The 15,248-nt window shown below is 51.1% G+C and overlaps 1 protein-coding gene across 1 annotated transcript in view; it reads right to left on the bottom strand.

Annotated features, from left to right (window-relative positions):
- The window catches only part of RBM19 (RNA binding motif protein 19), a 131,400-nt gene that overhangs the window by 16,411 nt on the left and 99,741 nt on the right, over positions 1 to 15,248 (bottom strand). Inside the window, exon 23 of the mRNA XM_038763587.1 lies at positions 2,329 to 2,449. Coding sequence (XP_038619515.1) covers positions 2,329 to 2,449 — 121 coding nt within the window. The remainder of the gene's footprint in view (positions 1 to 2,328; positions 2,450 to 15,248) is intronic.

Below are 15,248 nucleotides of genomic sequence, written 5' to 3'. Positions count from 1 at the left end.
CCCTCATCTGTCAAATGGGGATGAAGACTGTGAGCCCCCCGTGGGACAACCTGATCACCTTGTAACCTCCCCACCGCACAGAAGAGTGCTTTGCACATAGTAAGTGCTTAATAAATGCGATCATTATTATTATTATTATTAACAAATACCATCTTTTTTCTAGACTGTGAGCCCCCTGTTGGGTAGGATTGTCTCTATTTGTTTCTGAATTGTACTTCCAAGCGCTACGTCCAGTGCCCTACACACAGTAAGTGCTTGATAAATATGACTGACTGAGTGAAAAAGTAAAAGAAAAACTGAGAAGAAATGACATCGGCTTGTGTTTTGGTCCCTGGCAGAGGGGGACTTATTAGCCTGGTGTTGTTGGACAGATAGAACGCACTGGTACTTCCCAAGCGCTTAGTACAGTGCTCTGCACACAGTAAGCGCTCAATAAATACGATTGAATGAATGAATGAATGAATGCCATTATTATTATTATCATTATTATTATCCCACATCCCGGCCTCTCCCCTCTTCATCCCTGATTCTCCCTCAGTGAGCCAGCACGGATCATCCCACACCCTTGGCTCTCCCCTCTCCATCCCTGGCTCCCTCAGAGAGCCAGCACGGACAATCCCACATCCGATTCTCCCGTCTCCATCCCTGACTCTCCCCCCGTATGGAGCACAGAGGGATCCAGGGGCCGGAGGCGGAGCTGGGCCTGGAATCTCCCACACCGCCTCTCCGCCGCATGCCGCCCACACGGCTCGGGATACTCAGGGCCGGGCTCATCGGAGACCCACCGCGGTCCCCGGGTCCGCTCGCTCCATCCCCGGGAAATCGGGGCCTCGGACCCCAGTTCGAGGGTCAGTGGTCACCTGCCCCCCTCCCCGCTGCCGTCCTCCCTCCCCATGGACGCTTCCCCAATAATAACAATAATGATGCTACTTGTCAAGCGCTTACTCTGTGCAAAGCACTTTTCTAAGTTCTGGGGGGGATACGAGGTGATCAGGTTGTCGTCATCATCATCATCAAACGGATTTATTGAGCGCTTACTATGTGCAGAGCACTGTACTAAGCGCTTGGGAAGTCCAAATTGGCAACATAGAGAGACAGTCCCTACCCAACGGTGGGCTCACAGTCTAAAAGGGGGGAGACAGAGAACAAAAACAAACATACTAACAAAATAAAATGAATAGAATAGATATGTACAAGTAAAATAGAGTAAAAAAAAAATATGTAAAAACATATATACATATATACAGGTGCTGTGGGGAAGGGAAGGAGCTAAGATGGGGGGGATGGAGAGGGGGACGAGGGGGAGAGGAAGGAAGGTCCCACATGGTGCTCACAATCTTAATCCCCATTTTACAGATGAGGGAACTGAAGAACAGAGTGCCTTGCCCAAAGTCACACAGCTGACAGCTACTTCCCAAGCGCTTAGTACAGTGCTCTGCACACAGTAAGCGCTCAATAAATACGACTGAATGAATGACAAGTGGCGGAGTCGAGATTAGAAGCCCTGACCTCTGACTTCCAAGCCCTTGCTCTTTCCACTGAGCCACGCAGCTTCTCATATGGTTCCCAATATGAGGCTAGCATGTACTGAGCGCTCCCCGTGGCCCCCAGCCAGGTGGGAGAGGCGGCTTTGACCCTTCAAGGGAGGCCCTTGCTGCCCCTGCCCACTGGACGAATGCCGGGCACGACCCCGGGGGCTCGAAGAGCCACAGCAGGGAAAAGCGAGAGGCAGAGTGGTCTAATGGACAGAGCACAAGCCTGGGAGTCGGAAGGATCTGGGTTCTAATCCAGCCTCCACCCCTTGTCTGCTGTGAGACCTAGGGCAAGCCGCTTCACTTTCCTGCGCTTCAGTTCCCTCATCTGTCAAATGGGGATTAAGACTGGGAGCCCCAAGAGGAACAGGGATTGAATCCAACCTCATTACCTTGTATCTACCCCAGTACTTGGTAATGATAATAATAATAATAATGGCATTTATTAAGTGCTTACTATGTGCAAAGCACTGTTCTAAGCGCTGGGAGGTTACAAGATGATCAGGTCCTCCCACGTGAGCCTCAGTCTTAATCCCCATTTTCCAGATGAGGTACCTGAGGCCCAGAGAAGTGAAGTGACTTGCTCAAAGTCACCCAGCTGACAAGTGGCGGAGCCGGGATTTGAACCCGTGACTTCTGACTCCAGAGCCCGTGCTCTTTCCACTGAGCCACGCTTCTTCCTGACTCGAAGTAGGCGCTTAACAAACACCATAAAAAGCCAGAAGTGGTTTAGGGAAAGCCATCGTCCTGTCCAAAGGGGCAGCGTGGCCTCCGGCCCCGATGCTCCCGGACTTACCATAAAAGTGCTCGGCCGTCTTCCTCCTCAGAGCGGCCACGGACTCGTCGGTGTCTGCCCACTCCAACACGAGCCGGCGCCCGTACAGGTGGGTGCTGTGGCACAAGGCGGTGAACGCTTTCTGCAACGACAAGAAGAATCATCATTGGGCTATCTATTGAGCACTTACTATGTGCCAGACTCCGTAGGAAGCGCTGGGGCGGATGCCGGCAAGTTGGGTTGGACCCAGTCCCTGTTCCGTGTGAGAGGCTCAGTCTCAATTCCCATTTCACGGAAGCAGCGTGGCTCAGTGGAAAGAGCCCGGGCTTGGGGGTCAGAGGTCATGGGTTCAAATCCCGGCTCCGCCAACTGTCAGCTTTGTGACTTTGGGCAAGTCACTTCTCTGGGCCTCAGTTCCCTCATCTGGAAAACGGGGATTAAAACTGTGAGTGCCATTAAAACTGTGAGTTTTAAAACTGTGATTAAAACTGTGAGTACCAGATTAAAACTGGTAAGTGCCAAAATTATTATTTTGGGCACTTACCAAATGCTATCATTATTATTATTATCCCACACCCCTGACCTCTCCCCTCTTCACGCCACGAAAAGCAGCATGGCTTAGCAGAAAGAGCCTGGGCTCTTGAGTCAGATGGCATGGGTTCTAATCCCAGCTCTTGCCACTTGTCTCCTGTGTGACCATGGGCAAGCTGCTTAACTTCTCTGTCCCTCAGCTCCCTCATTTGTAAAATGGGGATTAAGGCTGTGAGTCCCACGTGGGACAACCTGATTACCTTGTATCTACTCCATATGTTGCCGACTTGTACTTCCCAAGCGCTTAGTCCAGTGCTCTGCACGCAGTAGGTGCTCAATAAATATGATTGAATGAATGAATACTCCAGTGCTTGGCACACAGGAAGAGCTTAACAAATAACATCATTATTATGATTCTCCCTGACTCTCCCGTGGCCCAGCATGGACCTCCAACACCCCTGACTCTCCCCGCCACGACCCAGCACGGACCATCCCACACCTCTGACTCTCCCCTTCTCCTACCTGACTGCCCCAGTGACCGGACACACACCACCCAATATCCCTGACTCTCAATCAATCAATCAATCATATTTATTGAGCGCTTACTGTGTGCAGAACACTGTACTAAGCGCTTGGGAAGTACAAGTTGGCAAGATATAGAGACAGTCCTTACCCAACAGTGGGCCCACAGTCTAAAAGGGGGAGACAGAGAACAAAACCAAACATACTAACAAAATAAAATAAAGAGAATAGATATGTACAAGTAAAATAAATAAATAAATAAATAGAGTAATAAATATAAATCAATCAATCAATAGTATTTATTGAGCGCTTACTGTGTGCAGAGCACTGGACTAAGCGCTTGGGAAGTACAAGTTGGCAACATATAGAGACGGTCCCTACCCAACAGTGGGCTCACAGTCTAAAAGGGGGAGACAGAGAATAAAACCAAAAATACTAACAAAATAAAATAAATAGAATAGATATGTACAAGTAAAATAAATAGAGTAATAAATATGTACAAACATATATACATATATACAGGTGCTGTGGGGAAGGGAAGGAGGTAAGATGAGGGGGATGGGGAAGGGGACGAGGGGGACTCTCCCGCCGTGAGCCAGCACCGAGCATCCAACAGCTCGCGTGGCTCAGTGGAAAGAGCCCGGGGTTTGGAGTCAGAGGTCATGGGTTCAAATCCCGGCTCTGCCACTTGTCAGCTGGGTGACTTTGGGCAAGTCACTTCACTTCCCTGGGCCTCAGTGACCTCATCTGGAAAATGGGGATTAAGACTGTGAGCCCCACGTGGGACAACCCGATCACCTTGTAACCTCCCCAGCGCTTAGAACAGTGCTTGGCACATAGTAAGTGCTTAACAAATGCCATCATTATTATTATTATTATTTTTATCCAACCCCACGGACTCTCCCCTCTCCATCCCTGCGTGTCCCCCCTGGCCTGGCCTGGCCCCTGGTTCGGTGAACCTACCCCCGGCTATTTTCCAGTCAGGTAGGAGAAGGGGAGAGTCAGAGGTGTGGGATGGTCCGTGCTGGGTCGTGGCGGGGAGAGTCAGGGGTGTTGGAGGTCCGTGCTGGGCCACGGGAGAGTCAGGGGTAATCATAATAATGATGGTATTTGTTAAGCGCTTCCTGTGTGCCAAGCACTGGAGTATTCATTCATTCAGTCGTATTTATTGAGCACCTACTGCGTGCAGAGCACGGGACTAAGCGCTTGGGAAGTACAAGTCGGCAACATATGGAGTAGATACAAGGTAATCAGGTTGTCCCACGTGGGGCTCACAGTCTTAATCCCCATTTTACAAATGAGGGAACTGAGGGACAGAGAAGTTAAGCGGCTTGCCCGTGGTCACACAGGAGACAAGTGGCAAGAGCTGGGATTAGAACCCATGTCATCTGACTCCCAAGCCCAGTCCTTCTAGACTGTGAGCCCACTGTCGTCTCTATATGTTGCCAACTTGTACTTCCCAAGCGCTTAGTACAGTGCTCTGCACACAGTAAGCGCTCAATAAATACGATTGATTGATTGATTGATTGGATTTCTCACACCTGCCCCTTGCTGGCTGAAGAACCATTTCCTCTTACTGGTTTGGAGACTCCTTTTTGGCCGCCCCTGCCTGCTTCCCAGGGAGGCTGCGGTGAGATCAGCTGTGGCTCTGTCCTGCTCACCTCCTGCCCTGTCTGTCTTAACAGTCCAGCACAGCGTGCCCAATTCAATCGTATTTATTGAGCGCTTACTGTGTGCAGAGCACTGTACTAAGCGCTTCGGAAGTACAAGTTGGCAACATATAGAGACGGTCCCTACCCAAGAATGGGCTCACAGTCTAGAAGACGGGTTCACAGCCCAATAATGATAATAATAATGGCGGCATTTATTAAGCGCTTACTATGTGCAAAGCACTGTTCAAAGCACTGGGGTAGATAATAATAATAATAATAATAATAATAATAATGATGATGGCATTTGTTAAGCACTTACTATGTGCCAAGCACCGTTCTAAGCTCTGGAATAGATACAAGGTGATCAGGTTGTCCCACGTGGGACTCACAGTCTTCATCCCCATTCTACAGATGAGGGAACTGAGGCACAGACAAGTGAAGTGACTTGCCCAAAGTCACACAGCTGACAATTGTTGGAGCTGGGATTTGAACCCATGACCTCTGACTCCAAAGCCCGGGCTCTTTCCACTGAGCCAACTGAGGCACAGAGAAGTGAAGTGACATGCCCAAAGTCACAGAGCTGACAATTGGCGGAGCCGGGGTTTGACTGGCCGCCTGGCCCCACCGTCTGCCACAGCGTGACTGACCCTCATCATCATCAATCGTATTTATTGAGCGCTTACTATGTGCAGAGCACTGTACTAAGTGCTTGGGAAGTACAAATTGGCAACATATAGAGACAGTCCCTACCCAACAGTGGGCTCACAGTCAATAATTATGGTATTTGTTATGCGCTTACTATGTGCCGAGCACGGTTCTAAGCGCTGGGGTAGATACAAGGTCATCAGGTAGTCCCACGTGGGGCTCACAGTCTTAATCCCCATTTTACAGATGAGATTACTGAGGCACAGAGAAGTGAATGACTTGCCCAAGGTCACACAGCTGATAAGTGGAGGCAGGATAAGAACCCATGACTTCTGACTCCAAAGCCTGTGCTCGTTCCACTAACGTAGCCTAGTGAATAAGAGCCCTGGCGTCAGGTCATGGGTGCGAATCCCGGCCATTCCACTTGTCTGCTGTGACCTTGGGCCATTCTACTGTGTGCGTAGGTCTACTAATGAGCAGAGCTCATTACTGAGCGCTTGGGAGAGTCCAATAAAGTTAGTAGAAATGATCCTCGCTCTCAAGGAGTTTACTGTACTGTGCAGAGAGGGCAATAAAGCTAGACACGATTCCTGCCCTCAGGGAGGTGCCAATCTACTGTGCACGGAGCACTTTTCTGAGTGCTTGGGAGTGGACAACAGAGTTCTTAGACATGATCTCAATTTGGAAAAGCTTCCGGGAGGAGGTGGGCTTTCCGAAGGGGGTGGGGGGAGTCGAGGCCGGGCCGATTTGAAGGGGGCGGGAGAGGAAGGTCCAGGCAGCAGAGAGAGAGAGAGCAGGCTGGGGGAGTCGAGAATGAGGGCCCGAGAGCAGCTGAGCCCGGGGCGAAGAGTTCGAGCTGGGATGGGCCGGGAGAACAGAGTGGATGGCTGCGAAGGGGAGAGCTGCTTGAGCGCCTTGAGCCGGGTGAAGAGTTCCTGCTCTATGTGGGGGGCTTCGGAGGGGTGGGCGAGCCCCGGGTGGGCCGGCTCCCGTGCGCCAGCGGGCTTCGGGGGCCAGCCGGAGCCGCTCGGCGCCTCGGGGAGGACCAGGTGCAGGCAACTTTTTTTTAATTTAGAAGAAAAATTCAGTCCCGACTGCCAGCAGAGCCGCCGCTCGGTTTTTCCCAGGCTGATCGGGAAAGGCATCTGGGCTGCAAACAGAAATTGCCCATTCGGAGCTGGGAGCCGCGCGCTTGCTCTCAGCTGGCATCGTCGCCAAATCGCTCCGTCGGGGGCGGCTGGGGGGGCGGGGGGGGGGAGGGGGAGGAGGGGCCCCTGATGGGCCTTTCCCTGGCACTGGTGCCACCGGTGGGAAAACCGGGCCGTTTGCTAAGCGCTTACTACGTGCCAGGCGCTACACGAAGCACGGGGGGGGGGGGATACAAGCAAATCCGGTTGGATCCAGTCCCTGTCCCACGTGGGGCTCACAGTCTCAATCCCCATTGTACAGATGAGGGAACTGAGGACCAGAGAAGCGACTCGCCCAAGGTCATTCAGCAGGCAAGTGGCGGAGGCAGAATTAGAACCCATGCCCTTCTGAGTCCCGGGCCTGTTCTCTATCCACTATACAATGCTGCTTCTCTCTTCATATCCACTTACCACCCTCTGCCTGGCAGCGACTTCCCTGTCTGTCTCACCCGCTGGTCTGAGCCCACTGTTGGGTAGGGACTGTCTCTATATGTTGCCAATTTGTACTTCCCAAGCGCTTAGTACAGTGCTCTGCACATAGTAAGCGCTCAATAAATACGATTGATGATGATGAGGATCAGGACGCTGACACTCTTTCTCCTCTCCCAAGCGCTGCTCAGTACAGAGCTCTGCACACGCTACACTGTAACCTCCTTGAAGGCAGGGATCACGCAACCACGTTATGGGCAGGGAACGTCTCTGCTAATTCTGTCGTATCGGACCCCCCCAGGTGCCTAGTACAGTGCTGTGCAATTAGTAGACGGCAAGCTCCTAGAGGCCAGGGATCATGAAACTGACTCTACTGCACTCTCCCCAGAACACTGCTTTGTAGAAACGACGATAATTGTTAAGCGCTTACTATGTGCCAAGCACTGCTCTAAGCGCTGGGGGGGGATACAAGATAATCAGGGTTGTCCCACATGGGGCTCAGTCTCCATCCCCATTTTCCAGATGAGGGCACTGAGGCCCAGAGAAGTGAAGTGACTCGCCCAAAGTCACACGGCTGACAAGCGGTGGAGCCGGGATTAGAGCCCATGGCCTCTGACTCCCAAGCCACTGAGCCACACTGCTTCTCTGAGCTCTTCTCTATTGTTCTCTGAACAACAGAATCAGGTCAGACCCATCTGTTTATTTTATTTTGTTAGTATGTTTGGTTTGTCTCCCCCTTTTAGACTGTGAGCCCACTGTTGGGTAGGGACTGTCTCTATATGTTGCCAATTTGTACTTCCCAAGTGCTTAGTACAGTGCTCTGCACACAGTAAGCGCTCAATAAATACGATTGATGATCATCATCATCATCATCTCTGTCCCACATGGGGCTCACAGTATAAAGGGGATCTCGATATTATCTCGGGGTCACCTATCCGGCTGCCAACCCCTCGCCCACGTCCTCCCTCTGGCCTGGAACTCTCCCCAACTTCGGATCTCAGAGATCGCCACTCTCCCCACCTTCAAAGCCCTTCTAAATTCACACCGCTTCCAGGAAGCCTTCCCTCCCTAACCCTCTTTCCCCGCCTTATTCGCCCTCCCAGAAGCAGCGTGGCTTAGAGGAAAGAACCTGGGCTTGGGCATAAGAGGATGTGGGTTCTAATCCTGGCTGCATCACTCAATCAATCAGTCGTATTTATTGAGCGCTTACTGTGTGCAGAGCACTGGACTAAGCGCTTGGGAAGTACAAGTTGGCAACATATAGAGACAGTCCCTACCCAACAGTGGGCTCACAGTCTAAAAGGGGGAGACGGAGAACAAAACCAAACATACTAACAAAATAAAATAAATAGAATAGATATGTACAAGTCAAATAAATAAATAAATAGAGTAATAAATATGTACAAACATTTATACATATATACAGGTGCTGTGGGGAAGAGAAGGAGGTAAGATTGGGGGGATGGAGAGGGGGACGAGGGGGACACTCGTCCGCTGTGTGGCTTTGGACAAGCCTGATTACCTTGTATTTACCCCAGTGCTTAGAACAGTGCTTGGCACATAGTAAGGGCTTAACAAATACCATCATTATTATTATTGTTATTATTCTCCATCACCTATGCACCTGGGCCTGTACCCTTTAAGCACTTGATATTTGCATCAGCCCCAGCCCCGGGGCACTAACGTCCATATCATTACATGCTGCCGCTTCCCCTACCTCTAATTTTTATTGTCTGTTCTCCCCTCTAGACATAAGCTCCTTGCGGGCAGGGACTGTGCCCGCCAACTCCATCGTACTGCCCTCCCCCGGTGCTCAATATAGGGATCTACGGTCAGAAGTGCTCAGTAAATCCCACTGGGTTTTTTTTTTTCCAATGGTATCTGTTAATCGCTTACTATGCGTCTGTCTCCCCTAGTCTGTAAGCTCATTATGCGAATGGATCTGTCTATTGTTATATTGTAGTCTCCCAAGTGCATAGTAATAATAATGATGGCATTTATCAAACCACTGTTCTAAGTGCTGGGGAGGTTACAAGGTGATCAGGTTGTCCCACGGGAGGCTCACAGTCTTAATCCCCATTTTACAGATGAGGGAACTGAGGCCCAGAGAAATTGAGTGACTTGCCCAAAGTCACACAGCTGACAGGTGACAGAGCTGGGATTTGAACCCATGACCTCTGACTCCAAAGCCCGTGATCTTTACACTGAGCCATGCATAGTACAGAGCTCTGCACACAGTAAGTGCTCAATAAATCTGTAAAATGGGGATTAAGACTAGGAGCCCCACCCGGGACAATCTGATCACCTTGTATCCTCCCCAGCGCTTAGTACAGTGCTTTGCACATAGTAAGCGCTTAACAAAGGCCATCATCATTATTATTATTAATAAATACGACTGAATGAATGAATTTTGCAGGTGAGGTAACTGAGCCCCACAGAAGTGACTTGTCCAAGCAGACAAGTGGCGGAGGCGGGTTTAGAACTCAGGTTCTTAGGAGGCCTTCCCAGGCTGAGCCCCCTCCTTCCTCTCCCCTTCCTCCCCCTCTCCATCCCCCCCGCCTTACCTCCTTCCCCTCCCCACAGCACCTGTATATATGTTCGTACGGATTTATTACTCTATTTTATTTGTACATATTGATTTTATTTTGTTAATATGTTTCGTTTTGTTGTCTGTCTCCCCCTTCTAGACCGTGAGCCCGCTGCTGGGTAGGGACCGTCTCTCTATGTTGCCAACTTGGACTTCCCAAGCGCTTAGTCCAGTGCTCTGCACACAGTAAGCGCTCAATAAATACGACTGAATGAATGAATGAACTCAGGTCCTTTAGACTCCTAGGCCTGTGCTTCTTCTACTAGGATGACCTCTGGGATCTGGACGCGGGGCGCCCCCGGTTCGAAACATGCCCGGGGGAACCCGGCCTCTTGGCCAGCTGCTCTGGGTGGATGGGGGACTGGCAACCGGTGGTAAGCTTATTGACTAAGCGCTCAATAAATACGATTGATTGATCGATTGATTGGGCATTCTGCAGTGCAGTCCGGCGGGCGGTCAGCAGCCCAGGGGCTCGAAAGCTTGGTGGGCTGCTCGCCCGGGGCCCGAGAGCCCCGCTGAGTGGTCCGTACTGCAGTGTGGACAAGAAGCAGTGTGGCCTAGTGGAAAGCCGGAAGGATCTGGGTTCTAATCCCGGCTCTGCCACTTGTCTGCTGTGACCCTGGCCAAGTCACTTCTCTGGGCCTCAGTTACCTCATCTGTAAAAGGGGGATTGAGACCGTGAGCCCCATGTGGGTCAGGGCCTGTGTCCAACCTGATTCTCTTGTATTCATTCAACCGTATTTATCAAGCGCTTAATAATAATAATGATGATGGCATTTATTAAGCGCTTACTATAAGCACTGTTCTAAGCGCTGGGGAGGATTCAAGGGGATCAGGTTGTCCCACGGGGGGGCTCACAGTCTTAACCCCCATTTTACAGATGAGGTAACTGAGGCACAGAGAAGTTAAGTGACTTGCCCAAAGTCACATAGCTGGCAATTGGTGGAGCCAGGATTTGAACCCCTGACCTCTGACTCCAAAGCCGGGGCTCTTTCCACTGAGCCACGCTGCTTACTGAGTGCACAGCACGTACTATTTGGGAATGTACAATACAACAATAACGAGTGACAATCCCAGGCAACAATGAGCTCTCAGTTCAGAGTCAACCCCAGAGCAGTCACTGGCACGTAGTAAGTGTTTAACAAATACCACAGGTTATTATTACTATTATAGAGAAGCAGCGTGGCTCAGTGGAAAGAGCCCGGGCTTTGGAGTCAGAGGTCATGGGTTCGAATGCCGGCGCCACCAACTGTCACGTGTGTGACTTTGGGCAACTCACTTCACTTCTCTGTGCCTCAGTTACCTCATCTGCAAAATGAGAAATAAGACTGTGAGCCCCACGTGGGACAACCTGATCACCTTGTAACCTCCCCAGCGCTTAGAACAGTGCTTTGCACATAGTAAGCGCTTAATAAATGCCATCATTATTATTATTATTGCTATTATGACTCCTCAAGGCCGTGCCTACGGGCTCCCTCCGACCCCAGCCTGTACTCCCCGTTTATTCATTCAACCGTATTGAGCGCTTACTGTATGCAGAGCACTGTACTAAGCGCTTGGAAGAGTAGGCCATAACAATAAACAGAGGTATTCCCTGCTCGCAACGAGCTTACAGTCAAGACCAGCGTGGCTTGGTGGAAAGAGCCCGGGCTTTGGAGTCAGAGCTCACGGGTTCATACCAATCAATCACTCAACCGTATTTATTGAGCGCTTACTGTGTGCAGAGCACTGCACTAAGCGCTTGGGAAGTACAAGTTGGCAACATATAGAGACAGTCCCTACCCAACAGTGGGCTCACAGTCTAAAAGGGGGAGACAGAGAACAAAACCAAACATACTAACAAAATAAAATAAATAGAATAGATATGTCCAAGTAAAATAGAGTAATAAATATGTACAAACATATATACAGGTGCTGTGGGGATGGGAAGGAGGTAAGATGGGGGGGATGGAGAGGGGGACTAGGGGGAGAGAAAGGGAGGGGCTCAGCTGTGTGACTCTGGGCAAGTCACTTCGCTTCTCTGTGCCTCAGTTACCTCATCTTGTAAAATGGGGATTAAGACCGTGAGTCCACCGTGGGACAACCTGATCACCCTGTAGCCTCCCCAGCGCTTAGAACAGTGCTTTGCACAGAGTAAGCGCTTAATAAATGCCACCATTATTAAGGCCCCCTGACCACCGGGTTTCAAAGCCGCAAAGCCCCCACTGGGGTCTCGCCCCGCCAGCCCCCGCATCCCAAGCTCGGCTTTTGTGGCCCGCGGAGGAGACTCTGTCCTGACCAGCGCCTTGGCCGCTCGACCCGAGGGACCAAATCTTGCCCACCCGCACCTCCAAGGGCAGAGGCCCGTCTTTGCCGCGGATGCCCGGCCCGGTCAGGGTCCTCTGGTCTCCCGGGCCCTGTCCCTTAGGGGAGAAGCGACAAAATCCAAAGCCGAAATTAAGCGGAGCATCCGCGTGACAGAAGCTGCTGCGGCGTTTGCCGATTCAAACGGCGGCCGGCTCCCTCGAAGCCGCACCCCGGTGTTTATTTAAGCCGACACACGTCGCTCCGCTAATTGGATAACATTCCGTGTGAAAATAGGCCTTTAAAAACAACGGCACAAGCGGCAAATAAAAACAGCTGCAACTGCAGGACTACAAAGGCCTGGCGGCGGTGGGGAGGGGAAGCGAAGGCGCCTGAGACGCCTGAGATGGGAAATGCAGGGAAGCAGCGTGGCTCAGTGGAGAGAGCCCGGGCTTTGGAGTCAGAGGCCGCGGGTTCGAATCCCGGCTCCGCCAATTGTCGGCTGTGTGATTTTGGGCAAGTCACTTACCTTCTCTGGGCCCCAGTTCCCTCATCTGGAAAGTGGGGATGAAGACTGTGAGCCACTTCTAGACTGTGAGCCCACTGTTGGGTAGGGACTGTCTCTATATGTTGCCAACTTGTGCTTCCCAAGCGCTTAGTACAGTGCTCTGCACACAGTAAGCGCTCAATAAATACGATTGATTGATTGATTGATTGACTGTGAGCCCCCCGTGGGACAACCTGATCACCTTGTAACCTCCGCAGTGATTAGAAAAGTGCTTTGCACATAGTAAGTGCTTAATAAATGCCATTATTATTATTACTATTATTATTATTAAATGAAGGTTCTACAGCCCTCCTGCTTTGGCCGCTCTCCCCCCACGGACGTCTCTGTCCCCGCGTTGGGCCAGGGGCCGGTCACGATGCAACGGCCTCCGGGCCGGGTCAGAGGCGAGCCCTTCCCCACGACCCCCATCCAAACCACCTCCCCGCCTTCAGACAGGCCGCTCTCCGTGACCACCAGGCCAAACACCCTCCCCCTCTTTGGGCTGGGCCAGGGGTGGGCCCCTCACTGTGACTTTTAGACCGTGAGCCCACTGTTGGGTAGGGACCGTCTCTATATGTTGCCAGCTTGTACTTCCCAAGCGCTTAGTACAGTGCCCTGCACACAGTAAGTGCTCAATAAATACGATTGATTGATTGACCACCAGCCGAACACCCTACCTGCCCCCTGGCAGGACCAGGGACTGGCCAATGACCACCGACAGCCCAGCCCCGGAGAATCTGCTCCAGCTACTCCCCGGGAAGGGAGGCCGATGGAGGCCGGAGGAGCTGGTGGCTGGAACGCGTTTCCCCGGCCCGCTGTGTGCCGGAATGGGAAGAGCTGAACGGATGGGGCACCCGCCCCTCTCCTTGTCCCTGCCTCCCGCCTTCTGTCTGGAGCCAGATAATAATAATAATAATAATAATGGCATTTGTTAAGCGCTTACTATGTGCATAACACTGTTCTAATCAATCAATCAATCAATCATATTTATTGAGCGCTTATGGGCAGAGCTGAACGGATGGGGCACCCGCCCCTCTCCTTGTCCCTGCCTCCCGCCTTCTGTCTGGAGCCAGATAATAATAATAATAATACTGATGGTATTTGTTAAGCGCTTACTATGTGCATAACACTGTTCTAATCAATCAATCAATCAATTGTATTTATTGAGCGCTTACTGTGTGCAGAGCACTGTACTAAGTGCTTGGCAACAAGTTGGCAACATATAGAGACAGTCCCTACCCAACAGTGGGCTCACAGTCTAAAAGGGGGAGACAGACGACAAAACCAAACATACTAACAAAATAAAATAAATAGAATAGATATGTACAAGTCAAATAAATAAATAGAGTAATAAATATGTACAAACATATATACATATATACAGGTGCTGTGGGGAAGGGAAGGAGGTAAGATGGGGGGGATGAAGAGGGGGATGAGAGGGAGAGGAAGGAAGGGGCTCAGTCTGGGAATCAATCAATCAATCAATCAATCGTATTTATTGAGCGCTTACTATGTGCAGAGCACTGTACTAAGCGCTTGGGAAGTACAAATTGGCAACACATAGAGACAGTCCCTACCCAACAGTGGGCTCACAGTCTAAAAGGGGGAGACAGAGAACAGAACCAAACATACCAACAAAATAAAATAAATAGGATAGAAATGTACAAGTAAAATAAATAAATAAATAAATAGAGTAATAAATATGTACAACCATATATACATATATACAGGAAGGCCTCCTGGAGGCTTCTAAGCGCCGGGGAGGTTACAAGGTGATCAGGTTGTCCCACGGGGGGCTCCCAGTCTTAACCCCCATTTTCCAGAGGAGGTAACTGAGGCCCAGGGAAGTGAAGTGCCTTGCCCAAAGTCACACAGCTGACGATTGGCGGAGCTGGGATTCGAACCCATGACCTCTGACTCCCAAGCCCGGGCTCTTTCCACCGAGCCACGCTGCTTCTCTAATCCCTGCCCGGTCTGCACGAGTCCATCGGGGGCTGCAGCAACCTCTGCTCCGACCCCTACCCCAAGCCACTTTAAGCCCGGTTTCAGAGGGCAGAGCACTCTTGGGCACACACAATCTCACACACACACATGTATGCACAATGCCGCAATCTCACCTGCTTTGTCAGGGACCCCCAGCCCGCAGCCTGCCTCTAGCCTGGAACGCCCTCCTCCCTTCTCAAATCCGACAGACGGCCACTCTCCCCAGCTTCAAAGCCTTATTAATAATAATAATGACGGCATTTATTAAGCGCGTACTATGTGCAAAGCACTGTTCTAAGCGCCGGGGAGGTTACAAGGGGATCAGGTTGTCCCACGGGGGGGCTCACGGTCTTCATCCCCATTTTCCAGATGAGGGAACTGAGGCACAGGGAAGTGACGTGACTTGCCTAAAGTCACACAGCTGACAGTTGGCGGAGCCGGGATTTGAACCCATGACCTCTGACTCCAAAGCCCGGGCGCTTTCCACTGAGCCATGCTGCTTCTTCAAAGTCCATCTCCTCCAAGAAGCCTTCCCAGACTAAGTCCCGCTTTTACTCGCTCCCACTCCCTTCTGC

The sequence above is a fragment of the Tachyglossus aculeatus genome, chromosome 21 (genome assembly GCF_015852505.1).
Source record: "Tachyglossus aculeatus isolate mTacAcu1 chromosome 21, mTacAcu1.pri, whole genome shotgun sequence".
Classification (NCBI taxonomy): domain Eukaryota; kingdom Metazoa; phylum Chordata; class Mammalia; order Monotremata; family Tachyglossidae; genus Tachyglossus; species Tachyglossus aculeatus.
Note: the sequence above shows the minus strand (reverse complement) of the source record. Positions and strands in the feature narration are given on the sequence as shown.